Source organism: Botryllus schlosseri, chromosome 3 (assembly GCF_051294905.1).
Source record: "Botryllus schlosseri isolate E-star chromosome 3, Bs_hap1, whole genome shotgun sequence".
Lineage (NCBI taxonomy): Eukaryota > Metazoa > Chordata > Ascidiacea > Stolidobranchia > Styelidae > Botryllus > Botryllus schlosseri.
In genome coordinates this window covers 24,488,565-24,511,667 of record NC_137238.1, presented here as the reverse complement: position 1 = coordinate 24,511,667, position 23,103 = coordinate 24,488,565, and the positions used below count along the sequence as shown (strand labels likewise).

The following is a 23,103-nucleotide window of genomic DNA, read 5'->3' as shown; positions in this document are numbered from 1 at the left end:
TCACGATTCTTCAATTGCGACGTAATAGTTGAATGAAATGTATGGCTCTTTGGAAGTTCAAATGGAAAATATCGGATCAATATGGCTCTTTGGACGAAAAAGGTTCCCGACCACTGCCTTAGACATTGATACTCGGTAATGCCACCTAAGACTGGCTGATAAACTGAGAGCATCAGGGAAAAATCCTCAAGGGAATCGTGATAGAAAAACGTTATTTTCGAAGATAGCATACAGCATTATAAGTTTCCTTTTCGTAGCGTCCGCATTCGTCCATGATACTTAGACTTAAACCGCCGATATCATCTCTTTTATTTTAACTTCAAACTATTTACTCTAGTATGATATCCCTCATTATTTTATACGACCTCCTCTTTTCCTTCACAATGTCTTTAATCGTAGTGCCAAAGGCACTCGATAAGCGCCAAATCGTTTTGCTTAATAAACAATAACAACAACCGTCAAACTGGTCAATGTGGATTGACTGAAAATCAGTTTTTTCAGCGGCTTGACGGATTCGCACGCATGCGACGAATTTCGTCATCAAATTTCGCTAACATAGGTAATGACCTTTATATCGATCAACATATTGTCACCGCTCAAGTTAGCGATCGAAGTGGCAGTAATGCGTCACTTAAAGTGTCTTTAAATACAAATGAAAAAATTGATGCTATGGTATAGCAATGAATATGTGAGGCAATATATTACCCATAATTAATGATTCTATATTGTAATCGCTTGTCTGTCAAGCTATTCAGCTGGGTGAACACTGATGTAGATAATATCGACTGACACAGTTTAGTAAATATATTAATAAATACATTGACAATCATATAATTATAGCTTGTTGTTTACTTTAAAAAACAACACTTCCAACGACAAAGTGACAGATCCTGGAACAATGGATGAACATCGTAAGTCACGATAAACAATTACCTTACTATAGGAAAAAGTCCATTAATACGGGTGTTACGAATATACCATATACCACCAAGTACCAAAAATTATACCTTCATCGTACACCCATATTGGGGATTAGTCAAAATTCCGACCAACTCTTTCTTGATACCTAGGAAGGGTCATTTTATAAACGCGAACCTTGAAATTATGTTCACATGATGAATGCATCAAGGTATAACGTTGGACTTGATATTTTTCAGACGATGTCAAACTGGAGAAAGTCGAGGACAATATCACGGATCTGGATAACACCCTCTCCACGCGTAAGATGATTAAATGCTAAAGATATCTTACGTACGACGGATAAGTTTAAAGCTGTCACTATTACTTTAAATAAATTTCATGTTCGACGTCTGGGCGAGGCTTGTTACAAATTCACATATCAGAGCGATTTTTTGTAAAGTTATCCACAAAATATTCCTGAAAATTTTATTATCAATAGTTTTAGTATCAAAATAATCTCAATTACGCTGAATAGATACGGACTAGTAATCAATACAGGTTTTTCTTTCTCTCAACTTGATCGGTTGTCAGTGACTACAACAGATTTGAAATTATTCTTAAAAATCTTGCCGACTACATTACCTCAAGAAAAAAGCACGATCATTCCCATATTTTGGAACTATACTGTTTAATAAAATTTGGTGAGACTGAAACGTTCAATGCTTGTAATCGGTATGGCATGCTTCATGTATGAATTCACTGTGGTAATAAATCTACATTAGTTATGGATTTAGACGAGTGTCCGATCTTGTAAGAATGGATGAAAATCGTAAGACAAGAAATGGAACTAACGTACTATTGAGAAAAAAAAACAATACCACTGTGCAACAATTTTGATCGAAAAATTTGCTGACGTTGATTTTGCACTTGATTTGGGTAATTTTCGTATGCAGATTCAAAAATATGCAAATTCTAACAAATTTACCCATATTACTTTTTCATACTATATAGAAATCCACACTTTTACCATATAATAAGTTATATAGCCAATGGATCAATTGAATTATTTGGAAAAAAGGTACTGTTATCGATCTAGGCCGATGTTTTCTCCCATTTTTGGTTAGACGATGCAATCATCCGAGGATATTTCAGACACATATTTGATGCAAACTGCATGATACGGCAAGAAAAATAAACATTACATTTACTATCAGCTATATGTCCGCAGCCTCATCCAGCTTATCCAGCGTAACTTGAAACTCCGAATAGCTCGATAATTTGGGTCAAGATGAAGATTTTAGGAATGACAGGCCTAATGCTGAAGATTTTGAAATCGAAGATAATGCAGAACGTGAAGTACTCATCTGTTTATGAAAGGCTGGATTCTGTGTTTTTGGAATGTTCCACCATATCAAGCGCAATGGAATACGCCGTTTGTTACGCGTTTGTTAAAATCAAAGTCATAAAGCTCAAGTCACATAAATTAGGTTATATATTTATGTCATCATAATTATCTCATATAGCAATTAACGGTGGTTTTCAACACAAAATTAATTTCACTCGCAAAATAGTGCTTGTGAACCGTCCGTTAAGAACGACAGCGGACTAATGTTTACTTCATGATTAGATGGATATTGACGCTAGTATTTGCCTCTCGCAAAAGTATTTAGTAATGCTAGATCGCTCGGACTGCTCACGCTTGCATTCGGTAAGCAAGTCAAGATAATTCAACGGTTCGCGTTTGCAAGTGACCTTGGTAGACTCTAGTACTGGGGTGGCCAACCTTTTCAGCTAAAGGGCCACATTCGATTGACGAACTATTGCGCGGGCCACTAGCCGGGCAAAGCGCGAAAAAATTTCGAAGTTCATAGGTCAATAATTTAGTCACTTGACTATATTGCGGGCTTGCTGTATATCGCTGGGCTCAGTTTGCAAGGACTGGACTATTCGGCGCCATGACAATGGACATATCGATATCGAAAGCTTCGACCAACATGCGTCAATCATTTTATGCCTAGGTTTCAAAGTCGACGGTCTTTCTGCGAGCGCAAAAGCAAGGTCACATATGTTGAACGACACTTTGTCTCGCAATAGCGAATATAGTTAGACTCAATCTGATACATTATGCGTTCTTTTATTTTCACAAAGAGGTACAATATTAAAAGCAAGAAATCAAGTGACAACATGTTGCGCGAAGCGTGTAGAAATTTTTTACTTTCGATAAATATATCGCAAATTATTCTGCTTTATTGTAGTGTACGAAGATCTACAAAAATGTGACTGGCTCATGGATCGGCCAATGCGTCGGAACTGATATTTTAGTCATCCAATCACAAGTATTGCGGCCAGACTAATCAAATTTTTTGTTGGCCTTGCTAGTTCACAATCTGTGCAATCCATTTTTATAATATTACTAATTTCGGAAATCACCTCGCAGCCACTCAAAACCTTCCCGCGGGCCACGGGTTGGTCGGCCCTGCTCTAGCATGTCAATATTTTTTGTAAAATACCGGTATGTTCTGGAACTCAATCCAAGATCGGAACATCTGGTATATATATTGTCGTTAATAACAAAATGAGGAGCTTTTGTCGCTGCCACATGGGCTGCGCTACGCGCTGAACATGAGCACGAATTGTTTAGAATATATGATGTCACAAATCCCCATATTTCATATATATGTATTTACATTTATACGGGAAGACTGAAGCACCATTTCCACTTGTAGATATGATGCAAGTGGTTCATTTGCTCCATATTACTTGGTGCGAATGCGCGACCCTAACCGACGATGAATGACGCGGAATCTTTTAGAACAGAGGCGGCCAGCCGGATACCCGCAGGCCAAATGTGACTCGCTAGAAAGAATTGAGTCGAACTATATTCGCAATTGTAAGAGAACATGTCTTTCAACAAGCTACTTCGCATGTAAACCCACAGAAATATAGTTGGCGATGCTACCTTCGAAAAAAATCATAGACCCATATTAACTGAAATCTTCGATGTTAACATGACGAAACGCCGAATAATCGTGTCCTGGCCAATTGAGCCAATTGTACACAGGGGTGACTCGCACTACATGCAATTAACATTATTATTGACGGAATCCAATAAATAATTGCGAAAAAATTACCCGCCCCCGGGACATCACCGCACACTAAGTTTTCATGACATGATTGTTATCCGGTTTGAAGCGTAGTGAGATAAGAATTTTTACATCGTCAACTAGCTCGGTTCGCTCCTATAGGAAGATTAACAAAGGACATCAACATTCAAGTGGTCCGCTTAATGGTTCGTATATTTCATGAGGCCCGTGGGCCGTAAAGGTTGGCCGCCCCTGTTTTAGCATTTTACTGGCGAGTTGTTATACCAGAAAACGATGAAACTGTTCAATAACTTCATTCTTCATATGAGTGACATCTCACAAATTGTACCAACTGTATGCTGATTAATGGCTGCTATCAGGCAATATAGTATGAACATGGAATGTCGACCGAAATGCTAATGCCCCTTCCAAAGCAGCTCATGATCGACCTAAATGTCTATCAAATGAAATAAAATCTGATTTAATATACCAACAGAATGACACGATAGAGAACGTGAAGAACTATGTTGAATCGTAATAATTAGGACAAGTGTTTGTTGCACTGACATTAGAAGAAAGTTGCACCAAATTTTGACAAGAGTTGCAGTAAAAAGTTGCATTTATAATTTTGTTAAATTAGCAGGGTATTAGATACTCGACAGGTTCCGTTACATAACCCAGTTTTTGCAGAGCTGTCAAATTTGTTACTTTGCCATTTCACGGACATTCTTACAAGTCCGCCAAAAATTATTTTTTTTCCTGTACACAGCAAGAACATTACGAAATGCTGTGATTTCTCAGACAAGCTAAACAACATAGCAATAACCCTGGGGTGGCTATCTCAAAATTGGTCGCGGGCCACTTTTTAAAATTCGAAGAGGCCGTGGTCCGCATGACTTCAATATCGACATAAAAATCGTCAATGCATTTTTACAACCACCTTTTGATAACTATATGTCAGTACAGCGCTGCTTTGTCAGACATGGGCGGCGGGCGTAGTTATCCCAAAAGAAATAATATTTTATTGAAGCGGGCAGCTTGTTGGTGAGCCATGCGATAATTCCATCTCCCTCAAACAAGTCAAATAAGACACCCAAAACCACCTTAGCTTGCAAATTCGACCAAAGTTGTAGAAGAAACACTGATTCTTAGCGATTTTGACAAAATCAATAGCAAGAATAAGGTGACCAAGTGAAATGTAATTTTCGGCGGTCTCGCCTGGGCGTTCGTCTAATGGGAAACTAAACTCTCTCAAATTTAAACGACAGAATTAATAAAGAGATCTATATAGTTCGGACACGGTCGTGCTTGGCAGGTGTACTTGAAAGTCATTGTGTCACTCGTAACGGAGAAATGCAGCTAACGCGTCATATAGCTCTTGGTTATGCAAATAAATAGGAACGAAACCGTACTAGGAATAGTATATACTATAAACTTTATAGCATGTTTTTAAGTCATTCCTATACATGTTTACGCAATATTTGATCCAAGTTCTACTAAACATTGGTATGAAAAATAGAGAAAAGTGGATAAAGGTTGCACTATCAAATCCCAGCGAACAGCTTGAAATATCATAGTACATAGACTCTGAGTAGGCTATCTCGGAAGCTGCCGGCAGCTGTAATAAAAGTTGCAAAAGTTGCAAAAACTTGCCCTAGTTATAATCGAAGGTTACAATACCCGAATTATTGATTTGTATATTCATAATAATGTTATGCGACAATGAACAGAAGGTCTTAATAGAGACTCGATAAGATCATCACATAAATGCCGAATCAGCTATTTTACTACCGTCCTTACAATATGCGGGGGCGGCGATAGACCTAGGCAATTTTCTATAAGGAGCACTGTGGGAAAATAGGTTAAGAACCAGTGTTTTAGAGAATTCTACATTTGACAATCGAATGAATGGATGTCACTTACTTACGGTTGAAGAAAGCGTGGTATCGGGGCGCTCGTTACCGGTAGCTTATTGTCGATACTTTTTCACAAACTTTAATAGTAAGCTGACATTGTTCGAAAGTGTAGGCAGTAGCAATCGCCTAATCGTTACCAACATATTGCTAATTCTGAGGAAATATCAAGCAGATTTTTTTCTATAGTTGTATAGCTTTCTCGTGGTGTGTGACTTTAGACTACTTCGTGTACTTAACTGAATCTGTTTCTTAGGTGAAACTTCCTTTTTAATCTTTTGGAAATCCATACTTGTACTCTTGATAAGTACAAATTAGTGACGTCACTTCAAAATGTACTTGAGTAACAAAATCGGTACATTTACCACGTACAGAAAGATGAATTTAATTTATATATATATCATGGGTGGCAAACGTGCCATTCCATGATGTATTTTGAAGAAGTATTACTTTGTCTCCGATTTAAATATCCGCGACCCAGTCGTCTAATTTTTTCATCCATACAAACACAAAAAATATATACTGTCCAAAACTGAATGTCCGTCAGCAATCTCATCAGCCCGTTACGAATATATTTGCGTATAACATTCATATACCGTTATGCAACCTATGGAAATTGATTGTTAATGCCACAATTTAGAATATCTGGACTTCAACCGTGACAGCCAGAGATTTGAACACAGATACGCAAATTAGTTCCTGAAAAGTGTTAAAAAAATACGCTCTCTGTACATTTCCCCTATGATAAATCGTATTTATCGTTTTGGCTATGCTTAATCGACTAGTAAAATGTAGTCTTTAAATGCCAAATATATTATGGTGTTGTTTGTGGCATTCTTAAAGTCTCGATAAAAATGAATGCAGATTATTTTGATACGTCCATCGGTGTTTTTAGCAAGTACCAGTTCAATATGATTGAAGAGTATTATTATTCAGGGTTGCATATTTAAAGCCTTCTCATATTATCTTGTATTCGTTATTTTTCAGACGATGTTAAACTGTATACCGTGGACAACAAGAATAATATTCTGAATCAGACGCTGCGTGCTCGTAAGATATTCAATTACATAGAAATATAATTATGCACGACGGAATTGACCGAATATTGCCTTAGTGATTCATTGAATTCCATATTTGATATACCTACTTTCGTCCAAACAGTTTCATTGTAAGCAAAATAGGAGTTATGTCGTGTCACTTGAATTGTGAGATTTTAGTAGCCCAAATATCTCGTTGTCATCTGTACCGCGATATTTTCAAATAAATAACACTACGGCATCGTTTCGATTACCTCATACCTTTCACGTAACAATTCGGTATTTTTCAGACGATGTTAAACTTGATACTGTCGAAAAATACCATTATTCAGAATTAAACGCTGAACACGCGTTTGATATTCCAATACGTTAATATATTTTATTCACTACGGAATGAATTGAAGATTGCCATAGTGATTCGTTGAATTCCATAAAGGGTGTGCACCACATCTATTCGGATAGGGCTACTTATCCACTGTGACGTAAGAACTCAGCTAAAGGTTCGTGACGACATGTCTAAAAATATGGAAAACATGATACAAACATATTTGCTCCAAATTGAGATCTGTTTTTTAAATGAAAATTCTACTTCCATCGCACATCTGTAATCAGAATTGGCCAAACATCCCACCAGTACTTAATTTATTTCTAGGTTTCTATAACATATTTCCATTTTACAAACCCGAAGAGTGAAATTATATGTTTACGTTATAGCAGTATTCACGTATAGAGTTGATCACGATCTTTTCAGACGATGCTAAACTGAAGGAAGTCAACAGCGTTTTAATTTATCTGAATGACAGCGTCAAGACGCGTAAGATTTTCGTATACTAATATGTTATGCAGAATTGAATGAATTCGAGACTCTGATTATTATTGATTTTATTGTAAATTAGATGTTCAATGTGTGTGCTGGGGTTGCACGGAATCGATCACCGAAACGATTGTTAGAGTTATGGTGTCCATGAGTTACACATAAAATACTGTTACCAAGTGTTTAGGTATCCAAATAATCCCAATTTCGTTGCATATAAAATGAAACAAAAAATCTTGGAATATTATGATTAGCTCAACTTGAAAGTAACCACAATGTGACTATAACTTTGCAGGAAATAATTTTTTCATCCACGTACTCATTTGTAATGGATAGACACAATGATCAAGTATACGTTTAGTTCTCACCTACCCATTTGATAATGTTTGATGCATTTAGAGAAAATGTGATTATACAGTTATGTCCACATATCCCGCAAAAGTTGTGATTTTTATGTCATTACTGCGAGTACGTCAAATGCAATCATAAACATCCTTTCACGACCTGGTCATTTTCATATGTTCGTTTTACTGATTGCCATTGAAAAACGTGCGTCAAAAGAATGCCAAACGAACAAAACAAACAAAAATAATTTTCACAGAAAACGAAAATATCATGATGAATTTATTTAGCGAATATTTGTAACTTCTGCTGTTCGTTTTTAGATACCAGTCAGGAAATGGGAGGCTCCAATTTAAAATGTGTCACCGTAATGTTCGGTTGAAACTCATAACGTGACACCAATTACCTAATCATGAATCGATTTATAAATTTTTAGGATAGCGATGTCATTTTTCTGAAGGACCGAGTTTCGATTTCGATCCCAAGCCTCCACTGTGTTCGTCGGTTTCATTGTAGCACACCAAAGTGCAGAAGATTTCCAGTGTTTATTAATTAAATTTCAAATAAATTATCCAATCGCTCGACGTAGTATTCAACATTTGAGAATTGAGAGTATTTGACGCATCCATCGGCTGCTTTAGCTGATCAATTTGCTTGAAAAATACATTTCAGTTAGTTTCGTATAATGTTAATTCGTTATTTTCCAGATGGCACTGACCTGGGACAGCTCCATGGCAATATCAGTAATATGAGTGAAACCCTTAACACGCGTAAGATGCTGCGATGCTTAATAGATTTTGTTGACTACACTCAAAAAATTTGTGGTTGCCTCACTGATCAAATTTATTCCATGTTCGATGTGATTCTTGAGCTTGTTCAGAATTGGCCTACTTTTATCATTCCGATGCGATTGCTATTTCGACGGGTTTCCACGAGCTCAAAAAATTTGTAGCACAAATATCCAATTGCCGCTACAAGGAATTGGACCAGTCCGACCTGTAGATTTTTTAATTGCATCAATGCCATTTTCAGTCTCTCGTCGTCTGAAAAAAATTTGAATTATAAGATTCCAGCATTTTGAAAAAAAACTGAAATATATGTAAGTGATAATGATGCAAAGTGTCATTTAAAAATGTCTAATTCAGCTGGCTGTCCAATTCAGCTGGGTGACCCCTGATGTAGATAATAAAGACTGAAACAGTTTACTAAAAATATTACTAAATACATTGACAGTCATATAATTATAGCTTATTGTTTACGTCAAAAAACAACACTTTCAAGGGATGAACATCGTATGTCGTGATATACAATTAACTTATAATAGGAAAAATCCGTTAATACGGCGGCAACGAATGTACCATATACCACGAAGTACCGAAAATTATACTTTCATCGTACACTCGTATTGGGGAATACCAAAAGTCCCACCAATCTTCTTGATGCGTAGGCATGGTCATTTTATAAATGCGAATCATGAATTTATGTTTGCACGATAAATGTATCAAGGTATAACGTTGGACTTGATATTTTTCAGACGATGTTAAACTGGACGAAGTCGAGGATAATATCACGGATCTGAATAACACCCTCAACACGCGTAAGATGATTTAATACTTAAGATATCTTACGTACGACTGATAAGTTTAAAACTGTCACTATTATTTTTAATAAATTTTATGTTCGACGTGTGGGCGAAGGTTGCTGCAAATTCACCTATCAGAGCGATCTTTTGTGAAGTTACCCACGAAGTATTCCTGGAAATTTTATTACCAAGAGTTTAGGTATCCAAATAATCCCAATTATGCTGAATAGATACGGACTAGTAATCAATACATGCTTTTAATTTTCCCAACTTGATCGGATGTCAGTGACTACTACAGATTTGAAATTATATATAAAAATCTTGCCGACTACATTACCTCAAGAAAAAACACGATCATTCCCCTATTTTAGAACTATACTGTTTAATCAAATTTGATGAGACTGAAACGTTCAATGCTTGTATTCGGTAAGACATTCCTCATTTATGAATTCACTGTCGTAATAAATATACATTAGTTATGGATTTAGACGAGTGTCCAATCTTGTAAGAATGGATGAAAATCGAGGGACAAAAATTGAATTAACTTATTGTAAGGAAAGAAAAACACTGGGCAACAATTTTGAACCAGGAATTTGTTGACGTTGCTCTTTCACTTGATTTAGGCTAATTTTAGTATGCTGATTTAAAAAATGCCGCTTGTTTTCCTTCTGTCACGTCAAGTTTTTGCTCCACGACATATGTCAAAATATGAAAATTTTCACGAATTTAGCCACATTACTTTACCATACCATATAGAAATCCACAATTTTACCATAATATAAGTAGGGTAAGTTTTTGTTGCACTAAAATCGCGAGAAAACTTGCACTTAATTTTGACAAAAGTAACAGTAAAAAGTTGAATTTATAATTTTTGTTGAATTAGTAGGGTATAAGATACTGGAAAGGTTCCGTTGTATAATTTAGTTCACGCAGAGCTGTCAAATTTGTTACTTTTCCATTTTACGGACATTCCGCCGAGACCAGCGAAATTCATTTTTTCCCCGTTACACAGCAAGAAAATTACGCAATGCGGGAATAAATTTCCCCCAAAAAGCCAAACTGCATAGCGTTGACCCCCTCTTCTGAAGCAAGTAAACTAACACACCCCAACCCCCTAGGTCTGCAAACTTGACGCAAGGCGTTGCAAAAAAACTCACTCTTGGCGACTTTAACAAAATCAATAGCATGAATAATGTGATCCAGTGAAAATGTAATTTTAGGCGGTCTCGCCGGGCGTTCGTGAAATGGGAAACTATCTCAAATTCAGACGACAGAATCAATAAAGCGATATATTTACATATTGTTCGGACACGCTCGTGCTTGGCTGAACTTCTTGCTTGCAAGCCATTATGTCAGAGATAACATGGTGAAATGCAGCTAATACATCATATAGCACTTTGATATGCAAATCAAAGAGAATAGAACTATAGTAGAAATAGTGTATAGCATGTTTTTAAATCACACCTTTACGGTTTTACGCAATATTTGATGAAAGTTGCAGTAAAAATTGGTATTAAATATAGAGAAAAGTTGCAAGAAGTTGCAATATAAAATTCCGCCAAACAGCTTAAAACATCATTGTACATAGACTCCGAGTATCTAGGAAGCTGTCGGGATATCTTAATATAGACTCGATAAGACCACCACAGAAATGCCGAATCAGCTATTTAGTGAGTCAATGAATATTTGATATTGAATCTACATTCCGCACATGGTCAAAATTATTTATGTCGCAATTAGAACTAGAAATTAAGGACGTAAAAGCAATATCCCTGAGCCTTGAGTATAACATAACATTAACAAGATGAAAGTAGATTTCGACGACACGCCAAACTTCTTCTCGTGAAAGGTAATTGCTTATTTTCAGACCATGATGACGTAATGGTACTACAGACTAACGTTAGTGACCTCAACTCTACGATTTACACGCGTAAGTATTTTTCATCATTTGGCTATTCTTGCAATTTTCAATTTTCATAATGAAATGCGCTGAAGGGATAATGGTAGCGAACTATAATAAACCTTTCAATATTACTTTCCTATTGCCGTTTATTTATTCGAATAACGACATAGGACCTGGTTGTTCAGTTTGGCGAATGTGAATTCCAAAGCTGATAAATTAAATTTAATTCTCTCCTCGGATAATACTGAAAACATATCGTCTGAATAGTTCTGGGAGTAAACAATCGAATGCTCTCCAATGGATGGATTACGCATCGACCCTCGGCTGTATGATGTATATATTGGGGCCTGTTTACATACATGTATTGCATTTTTCTCATTGAGCGACTGCGTGCCGATCTTATCATATCGTAGCTTATCATTGGTTTCAAATCTAACTCGTGTCCTCATCCGTGCCGGTTTCTCTTGATAAGATGAGGCATGCGTACAGTTATCCGGGTGAATAAACTTTGAAACTAAGATTGAAAGTGATGTTAATGTAATTCATTTATTTTGGGACGGGGGGATTTACATATAGCGTCCACACGATTATTGTGATTATTGCGGCATATCAGTTGATAAATTATTGTTTGGATTCTCATGTAAATTACTTGTCACCTTCGCAACGAAATAAAATAGTTGATGAGTTCCCATTGCAGAGTGACGACTCCAGAGAGTAGAGCTCTTCCGAGTATACGTTCGCACATAAAAGCCGATACAGTACAATATATGATATTACCTTTGGTAAATGCCGGCATTTTTCGCCACGTCACGGAATGGTATAGTACACTGTTATAAAAGGAATATTGACCAAGCAGAGCCTTGAATGTAAAACTCTGCCAGTAAATATAAATGCTATGCAATTACGGAAATGCGTCTCAAGCTAGATTCTATATCTTTTGAATATTGTTTAGTATATCGGGGTTATCGATAAACGGGCTAGTCATTGGTTTTCTCGATATCGGCTCAAGAATTCAATATCCACCGGGCTTCAGGCGTTCTCGAAAAATACGAATAAATAAGTAAATTCGACACTACCAAATTTAAAATGTCGAGGCAGGAATTCCTATCTCAGAACATTTTCTGCAGACAATCCTGCCACCTGCTCAATGTTCCTGCACGACTAACCATTTTATTACCGAAGATTTTAGACCAATCAACAATTTGTATTTTTATAGTTGAAGAAAGCTGTACAAGTGAAATGGATCTACGAGAAGATAGGCGTAAGTATATGGTGATATCCAAATACTAGCCTTCAGTCATAAACGATCCTACTTACAAATGTTTTACCAGCTAAATCAGCTACCATGCATATTTGTAGTTCACGCACAATAACCACATTCTGTTAACTCCGAAAAAGCAGAATATCTTGAAATACCTCTGCGGAATTGTGATCATCCATGCAAAGATCACGTAATCCTTCACATACACGTGCAGAATTGGACAAACTACTGGATCTTTAAAAATGCTTAACTATAGGATTATCACATTTTGGAAATCTGAAAAGAGGACACTTTTTAAAAAAGTTCAGACTTACAACACTGGAGTAAATTCGGGATAATGGTAAATATTTCTCGACTTTGTGGTTGGTCTTGAAATACCCGCCTGAACGTTACTTCAATACTAATGTCCTATATCCAGTCGAATTTTAACTTATATTTTACCAAATATTTCGAAAAAAGAGGACAAATTCTCCAAAAAGATGACATTTGGGCGTACACCGAGGACACTTTCAAATAAACTGATGTAGGCTTGTTCAGATTTTAGTTAACGCAATGTCCCAATTCGGTTTATTCAGATAATAAATCGATCAAAGAAGTAGCGACAAATTTCACAAAGCTGAATGCTTGGATAAAGAAACGTAAGTTATTTTAAAATTTGCGATTTATTTTTGCACGGACGATGAAGAAGATTGTTACTGTAAATTGAAACAAAGACTCATTTCGTGATATCTCCTATATAATATACAAATATATAAGTACAGATAAATATCTCTTTCGAAGCGAGAACGCATATATTATACATATATGTATATTTTAGTAGGATAAGGGCAAACCTATATGGATTCTGGGAATGTGATTCATAACTGCTGAAAAAAGGGTGGAATGGCCATTCATTTTAATCAAATACTTGGTACATAGTCAACGCCAGTTCCATTGTTACAAACGAATCGCTGTATATAGATGTTTTTCGGAGTTGTGGACGAAACGGACATTTGGAATAGCGAGGTCAATCGGGGTAACTTCACAATGTTTGCGACACTTTCTCTATTGCAAGGTGTCAGTATCAGGACATTAGTAACTAAATTTGATGTCGTTTGACGCTTGAAAAAGATTTCATTTTTGATTTTTCCATGCATTCCCTTTCTACTTATTATGACAGGTATAATTACACTGGGCAATAATTTAGAAAGAAAAATTTGGTGACTTTGATTTTGCACCTAATTTAGGCTCATTTTGGCGTGCAGATTCCAAAATTGTCGCTGGTTTTCTTCTATCGCGTCAAGTTTTTGCACTACGGCATTAGCCTAACATATGCCAATTTTCACGAATTTAGCCATATCACTGTTCCATACCATATAGAAATGCACATTTTTATCATATAATAAGTTATATCGCAATTGAATTATAAGGAAAACGAGCATTGGTGCTCATGCTCTAGCGCCCTCTATCCCATACTTTGAAGGATTGTAGTAAAAACAATGGTTGGAAGACGATACACGGGGTTTAGCAGCACTGCTGTAGACTGCTTGCGTTATACGCGTACGGGTTTGTGTACAGAACCATTCGGAAGTACGATCCGGCTTGCGTACAAAATAGTGATTTTGTAAACAGCAGCTGCCATATAAGCGAACCCTGCAAAAGAAGGTGAAATTCTAACCAATGAGTGCTTAAACAGCGAGTTTTAAAATACAAGACATTTAAAATTGTGACCTTCAAAATCTCGTATGACAGGGTGTTGCATTGTACCATATGGTATGCTGTCTTTCTGAGCTTTGCCCATAGCTGTTTGCTGAGTAACAAACACAATAAACGCCCTGCAATTGGTGGTTTTGTTGGTCGATGGGATTCCATGCACTTCCTCGATAGTCCTTCGATCTAAGGGAACTAAAACTGATATAAAATTGTTCGGATACAAGTTAGCGCAATGCTACAATCCATCTTATTCAGATAACGGCTCGTTGGAAGAAGTGAAGGAAGATTTAAAATACATGAATGCTACAATATATGAACGTAAGTCATTTTTTAATATCTCTTATAAAACTGGCGATAGCCTATATGTTATATATATTCGTATAACTGTATATTGCGGCAGGACTATAGGGTAGACCTGTTCGAGTTCTGTGAACGTGAAAATGTACGGCACAAATTATGTTTCTCATTTATCATTTTAGTCACCTTATATCAAGGAACAGTCGTATATTGACACTTTTTAGGAACATTTAGATACGTAATATCGAAAGTCGAAAATATATCTCACCAGACTGCTAGGGCAATGATTATTACCGTCTCCTTCGTTTATTATTAAATTGCCATTATGTCTAATATTTTTAATATTAGTATTGGTAGAAGTGTGGTAATGATGCTCATCAAGTCACACGTGGGCATGAGGCGAGATATCGCAGAGGTATGATCCACAGCTGCCCCTCCTCACCGTGTCTTATAAAAGCCTATAAGTGAGCCGTGCTACATGTCGAAAGCTGCGGAATGGTGCAAATGACCATAGTAGTCGACAAACTCCATGAATATCCCATACACCAACACACTAACGTTGTGGGAAACTCGTCAATGCAAGTGATTATTGCAGTGGTCGGGAGCCTATTGCTCGCGAGCCATATATGGCTCTTTTGGACAGAATTTATGGCTGTAAGCGAAATTTTGATTTTGGTGGTTAATTTATCAATATGGTAGCCACTTGTTATTAAATCTTCAGCACGACCGGTATGGTCTTGTGGTAGTATAAAACATATTTTTGAGAGGTTAACACAGGGTATTCAGGGTTAGGGGCTCGGATCCCCTTTTCAAAATCCTCGAATTCAATTTGTGGTTACACCGGCGAGCAATATCACTTCCAAATTCTTGGATTGCACGATACGTTGATTGGTCAAAGAGAGTAGGTAACATCAGGTCGCCTGTATCACAATGATGTTTTCAAATACACATTATCTTTCTGATTTACGGCGTGAAATGAACTGCTGTGGAAGTGACATTCACAATTACAAATTCAAATTACAAACAACGCCATAACTATTCACATTCTTGATTGATAACGTATAGGTTTGGAGTCGCTGCTAAAATGTAGCCGTGTGGCGCAACGTTATGTTACCGCTTAATAATATGAGAATTGAGAAGTCGAATCGCAATCAGTGCGACAATTACATTCGATTAATATGAGTTATTATAAATTCTGCGATAATTGCGATGAATTGCTATCACAGGTAAGGCATGGCCTGGCCGTGCCTCAACAATGCCTTGCGTCTCCTTTCACGCTTTATTTTCGAGCAATAAATAGGCAAGTTGCATGATTTTGGTAGTAAAAATGTTCGAAATCTAGCAGACAGGTGAGGCACTGCATCACTTGCCTCCACGTCACTGACCCCACGTCACTGACGCATCACACATTACAGAGGGTATATATTCCGCTGTATAATGACCATGTTTGGCTCCACCTACGTATGTAATCTTACTGCGAAAGCGTGTAAATAGTAGTTTCATGCTTTATTGTTGTCTACGTCTATTGGAAATCTGCATGGTAGCTGTCTTCAGCTTCGAAAAATATCGTATACCTCTCAGTGCAATACAATTAAAAATTAGAACTTGTAAAATGTCTATATAAGTCAAGTTTCGAATACTCATCACTTAAATGAGGCAACCATCGTGATCAATACGTGGTTTACACAGAAAAACGGTCCAAACGACGAACCCCATCTAGTAATTTCGAATTTGCGCTGCAATGACGTCACGATTTTTTAAATTTTGATGTAAAAGTTGATTGAAATGTATGGCTCTTCCGGAGTTGAACAGGAGAATGTAGGGTCAATATGGCTCTTCGGTCGAATAAGGTTCCGACTACTGAATTATAGCGTATTCCTATGATTTTTGTAAATCGCCAATAGGGTACGTAAATTACACAATCTAAACGATACATGATTTTATATACTATATAGATGAGTCGTTTATTGACATTTAGGTCCTGAACAGGCATGCGTTTCTGCTTTAGAATTATCGGCATTACTTATATTTAGCGATTCGGGTAACCGCATGCCTAGCCGAAAAGCTTCAAATCGAGCCAAAAATCACGATTATGACCATCGTAAATCGTTGAAGTCCGTGTTCCTCATGACATCAACAAATGTTTCTGATAAACACGTCAAAATTTATAATCTTCAAAATCAATTGTATTTTTTTCCTTGGAGAGACGGATATTTGGGTTGGGGTAGGGTTTATATCAGGGTTAGAGATGGGGGGATATTAGGGTTTGAGATGGGGTGATAATAGGAGAGGGATTTTAGGGTTGGATGTGGGTTAGGGTCAACGTTGGGAGTTGGATATCCCAAAATTAGAGTTGAGGTAAGGCACACGATCCATCACCCCAACCCTAATTTTGGGATAACGTAACGAACATCCAACCCTAATATCCCCCCCTCAAACCTCAATATCCCCCTTCTCCCAATCCTTATCTTCGGATATCCTAACCCCAACTCTGACCCTAAACCACCTATAAACTCAATATCCGCTTTCTGCCAACCGTGATATTCCCCCTAATCATAACAATAATATTCCCCTCCCCAACCATAAAATCCCCCTCCCAAACCCCAACATCTCCCCCAACCCGAATACTCCCTCTCTAACCTTAATATTCATCTCTCCAAAAGCAAAAAACAGTATATTTTGACTTGTTCATGAAAAACATTTGTTGGCGTCATGGGCAAAACTGACTCGACATAATTGCAAAGCGAAGACGCGCCTTGTCATGTGCACGGCCGACACAGCACTTGGCGAAAACCTTTCCGGAAGAACGTAGCTGATAGGATCACATGATTACCAAAGCCTAATGACCCCCGTTATCCCAACAGGCCTTTTCACCTCTTCTTGAACGCGCGATGGTATTTTATGATAACTGAGTATGTATCTGTTGTCAAGTAACGCGAAACACTGAATGTCGTCAATAATGTCACAAATACGACTCTCCCAGCCCACGCGATCCGTTTTGCCGGTTGATCTAGGGGAGACGGTGTCTTCGAAAACATAGAGGAAGTACTTTCACATCTTCGGGTGGAACTGTTCTTTTTGTTTTTGTTGTTGTTGTTATTATTTTTTGAAAGAAAAATTTGGCGCTTATCACCTGTCATCACGGTCAATAATTGGGTAATGAATGAAAAGCAATCAATGATGGCCTACGTATTCCCATTCTTTATGATCACATTACCCTGCATTTGTAATCTCGTGACCTTCCGTCCGCTATATACACTCTGACAGAAAACAAACAGTTTTCGGATGTTTATAAAATGCTAGATTCTATGGTTTTAGAAAATTCCACCATAGAAAACGTAATGGAAGACATCAAATTGCTACGACCGAACGTCACAAAGCGTAAGTTACATATAAATTATGTTATATATCTATATCATCATAATTATATCATGTACCAGTGCATAGGAGTTTTCAATACGGATTTTTACCATTTCGTATAACAGTGCATGTGGACAGTCCATGCTAAACACGAGAGGGCACCAATGTTTTTTCTGTGATTAGATGAATATTGAGGCTAATGTTTGCATATTTCAAAAGCATAGAGTAGCGATAGATCGATCGTTCGACTATTGTTTGCATTCGGTAGGCAAGTTTTGATGTACCAACTGCTCGCTCTCGCAAACGAACCTTGGTTGGGTCTATCACTTCAATCTTTTTGGTAAGATACCAGTATTTCCAGAAATCAGTTTACGATAAAATTATTTAGTTATAATTTTTTCATTAATAACAAAATGACGAACTTTCGTCACTGCCATAAAGACTGCGCGGCGTGTTGAGCATGGGCGCAAACTGATGATAATATGTGACGTAACGATTCCCTATATTATATATATATAATTACATTTTTACGGAGGAGCTTCACTTCTTCTCCCACATTCTACCTGTAGGTATGATGTATTCGGGTGTACGGCGCGTAATATAGTTAGTTTGCTTCCATATTGCCAGGTGCGAATGCGAGACCCTTTCCGACCTGGTTTCGAACGTGTTGTCATAACACCAAAAGACGAAACTTTTCAATAAAGTCACGTCGTCATGATAACATCTGATAAATTTCAACAAGTGTAATTTGATTGGCTACTATCTGGCAATACCTATAGACATATGGGTCGATTAAGATGCTGATAACCTTTATAAAGCAACTCTTGATCGACTCGAATGTCCAAACTATTTGATATTGTTTGATTCAATATTTTAGAGAATGACACGATACAGAATGCGACTAACAATTTCGAATCTTTAAAATCGTTTGTGACAGTGCGTGGATTATTTATTTTTATATTCAAAATTATATCACGGGCAATGAACAGACGGTTTCAATGAAACCATCACACAAATGCCGAAGCAGTCAGTTATTGAGTTCGTGATTGATATTGAATCTACATTCGACACATCGTCAAAATTATTTATGCCGCGATTAAAACTTGAAATCCGAAAAAAGGACGATATGTAGGACCTAAAGTGCAATATCACAGCCTTGCGAACGAAAAAACACTCGTAAGACAAAAATAACTTTAGACGATACGTCAAACTTCTTCTCGTAAGAGGTAATTGCATTTTTTCAGATCATGATGCCGTAATGGCGCTGCAGACTAGCGTTAGTGACTTCAATTCGAAGATCTACACGCGTAAGTATTTTTATCATTTTTACATTCTTGCAATTTTGAATTTCCACAATGAACTGTGCTGGAGGATTAGTGATACGGAGCTATTAAAAAGGCAACTTTTTTCGTTTGTTTTACTTCAATTATTTCAATACAACCCTTCTCGACCAAACAATGATTTTCGGAATTTGTACAAGAACTTTTACTAGTGCTTGGATGGCCAGGTATTAAAATCTGTTTTGCACTCCTATCCAAAATACAGCGTCTTTTTCGCGAGTGAAAAATGCTTGCTGGCAGAAATCGGTTTTGAGAGCTGACACAAAGGTCCCGCGAAGCTCCAGTTTGCCGAAAGGATGAAAAAAACACATCTTTGTGTTGAGGCTTTTGCCTTATGTCTTTGTAACATAAGGTGCAAAACGATCAAGGAGAGTTGGCACATTAAAGCTCGATACCTGATGATACGTTGCTCCAACTTCTGTCTCGCAAGTTTATGAGAAGAGCAAATAACTCATGGTACTGCGTGTTCTACTCTTCACCTCAATCTAACTTGAGAATTCATAACAGTTTAATAACGGCAAACCAGCTTTTAGACTACCACCAAAATCTGAGTATTTGTGGCATCTCGCGACCCGAGCCTCACCCATGAAGAGGAATTTATATATAATATTACAGTTGTATGCTACGATGTTACGGAATGTATGACATACAGAACGCGCACATCACAATTCTAACAACACAGCTCTACAACACATGTCTGACGTACGCGATTTCAAATTAGGGCGAATTAAATTCCTCTGCGTATCACAGTTGTCCTACTGTCTACTCAGATTGCAAGAACGCGACTATTCCGTGCCGACAATGGAGCATATCCAATCCATCTCGAAAGGTTTGGCCATCCGGCATTGGTCATTTTTCGACCAAGGTTTTGTCGCCGCTCATGTTTTTGGCACCGCATTTTATCAGCGGTTTATTCGCCAAAACTTTACGTCTTCATGTGCCCCGACGCAGAAGGGGTTGGCCTCGGAATGAATGAGTCTCATAGGCCTGATCTCGCTCGTTGCACTCCCCCACACTAGTTCATCCCAACGGTCTTCGACCATGATTTCCAGAAAAAAACAGTCGGAAAAATCTGATCAAGAATTCCATGCCATATGCCATATTTTCTGCATGCCTCGCTTATTGGCTACAGTACCCAACACAGTGAACTTGGATGTGGAGAAACAATCGCAGGATTTTTTGCAATAAATTAAATAAAAATTACGTACAAATTAACAGATAGCTCTGGCACCGTGTCGACCCAAAATTATACCCTTTGCAGTCCCTATACTTTAATAACCACGAAGGGGTAAAAATTTACGTTCCAGTAACTTGCGAATGTGAGTCGCTGTTATGATGGTATTTACTACTATCCTCTTACCTCGCGCTAATCGAACAGTTATTACGAAAATATGATGATTGTTTAGCGAAAGAATGCAGGAAGTCAATTTGACATCATTTTTCGAGCCTGTCGCAGGATCAGACGGGCTGATATACCGTATGTCTGCCAGTAGAGATATTGTAGAGATCTCTATACTGCCACTACACCAGCTTCCAAACCGGACTTTTGGTGGCGTAATAATTATAGTGTGGGAATATTAATTCACTACTGCTTGTGAGAGCTACGATTAATGGTGCATCGTAATAAGTTTTTACAATTGCGTTGCAACTACAAAAGTTACACAGATTCTAAATTTCCCATTAAGTTTTTTTGAATTATTCCTCGTCAGAAAAGTTAATAATTAATCACAATTTTCGTTCGCACTTGATCCGGAGTTTCATTCGTTCCATTCGCACCATCTTCGTCATTCGCACTTGACCCGGATTTTCATTCGCACTATTCGCACCACCTTCGTCATTCGCACTGCAATTTTTTTCATTCGCACCAGTGCGAACCGTCACACAGGTTGAAAAGCACTGTATTAAGGTATATATATCTATATCATCATAATTATCGCATGTACCAATGAATTTGAGTTTTCAACACGAATTTATCCAATCTCGCACAACACTGTATGTTGACCGTCCACACTAACCACGAGTCGGGACCAATATTTTTTTCTAGGATTAGATGAATATTGTGGCTAATTATTGCATATCGCAGGTTCGTTCGGCTAACGGTTGCATTTGGTAGCCAAATCTTGATAGTTCAACGGTACGTGTTCAACAACGAACCTTGGCAGGGTCTAACATGCCAATATTTTGATGTTAAATACCAGTATTTTTCAGAAGTCAGTTTAGGGTGAAAATATATAGTAATACCAATGTGACGAGCTTCCGTCACTGCCACAAACCCGGCGCTGCGTGTTGAACATGGGCGTAAAGTGATGATGTCACAATTTCTAATAGTATATATATATTGTTACATTTATCGGGAGGACTTCCCTTCCCCTTTCTAGATAGGTATGACATTTTTGGGTGTGCGGTGAAATAGATAACTTGCTTCCACATTGCAGGATGCGAATAAGGGACTCCTACCGAAAAATAATGATCCAGAATCTTTTAGAATTCAACTAACGTGTTGTTATAGCACTAGAAGATGAAACTCTTCAATAAAATCACATCGTCATGGGTGAACTCTGACAAATTGCACAAATTGAACTTTGATTATTGCCTGCTATCCGACAATATCTTAAAGACATAGGGCGTCGATTAAAATGTTGCTGCCCTTTCCAAGCAACACTTGTTGTACTCGAATGTCAAAACAATTCAATAGAGTTTGATACAATATTATAAGAGGATCACACGATATAGGACGCGACGACCAATGTCAAGTCGTTAAAATCGCACGTCACAGTGCGTGAATTATTTATTTGTAAGATCAAAATTATGTCATGTGGCAATGAACAAAAGGTTTCAATAAAAACTCGATTATACCACCACAGAAATGCCAAATAATTTAGCTAGTGACTTTCTGATTAATTGATATTGAATCTACATTCCGCACGTCGTCAAAAGTATTCATTTTGCAACTAAAACTTGAAATTCCAAAAACTGACGAAATGTAGGACTTGGAAGTGCAATCTCACAGAGCCTTGCGCAAGAAGTTATCATCGCAAGACGGAAGTAAATTTCGACGACACTGCTGGATTATTTCTTGCACGGGGTTGCTGCTTATTTTCAGACCATGCTTCCGTAATGGCGTTACAGATTAATGTTAAGAACCTCAATTCGACGATTTACACATTGAAGTATTTTTACCATTTGGACATTCTTGCAGTTTTGAATTCTCGGAAGGAAACGCGCAGGAGGGATAGTGGTACAGAACTATAATACACCATCCGACATTACTTTCATATTGACGTTTATTGACACGAATAACTTTTCGCGTGCCTATTATCAAGAGCCAAGACCGTAACACCACTTCGTCAGCCCCTTCCACCAAATAGACGCTGGTCTTGCCCCCCATCGAGTGATTAGCCAAATGTCTGAAGGGCTTCGCCAACCACACCCCATTTGCGCCGTACGTTATCACTAATGTAGTGGTTTTGTTAATGATGGTTGCCGCGAGTTATTTTTGTCTCGTCGATCATGACACGGAAATAAATGAAATTCGTGATTAAATTCCGTCAGTCCAATTGGAATTGCATGTGTTACTGA

At 37.6% G+C, this 23,103-nt stretch overlaps 2 protein-coding genes across 2 annotated transcripts in view; both read left to right on the top strand.

The window, feature by feature from the left end:
- The window catches only part of LOC145435411 (uncharacterized), a 31,705-nt gene extending 14,768 nt beyond the window's left edge, over nt 1-16,937 (top strand). The window contains exons 5-13 of the mRNA XM_080312686.1: nt 6,884-6,946; nt 7,685-7,747; nt 8,797-8,859; nt 9,624-9,686; nt 11,539-11,601; nt 12,791-12,835; nt 13,411-13,473; nt 14,783-14,845; nt 16,858-16,937. Coding sequence (XP_080168812.1) covers nt 6,884-6,946; nt 7,685-7,747; nt 8,797-8,859; nt 9,624-9,686; nt 11,539-11,601; nt 12,791-12,835; nt 13,411-13,473; nt 14,783-14,845; nt 16,858-16,937 — 566 coding nt within the window. The remainder of the gene's footprint in view (nt 1-6,883; nt 6,947-7,684; nt 7,748-8,796; nt 8,860-9,623; nt 9,687-11,538; nt 11,602-12,790; nt 12,836-13,410; nt 13,474-14,782; nt 14,846-16,857) is intronic.
- Nucleotides 1-23,103, top strand: part of LOC145436527 (uncharacterized) — a 162,715-nt gene that overhangs the window by 51,026 nt on the left and 88,586 nt on the right. The gene's annotated exons all lie outside the window — the stretch shown is intronic.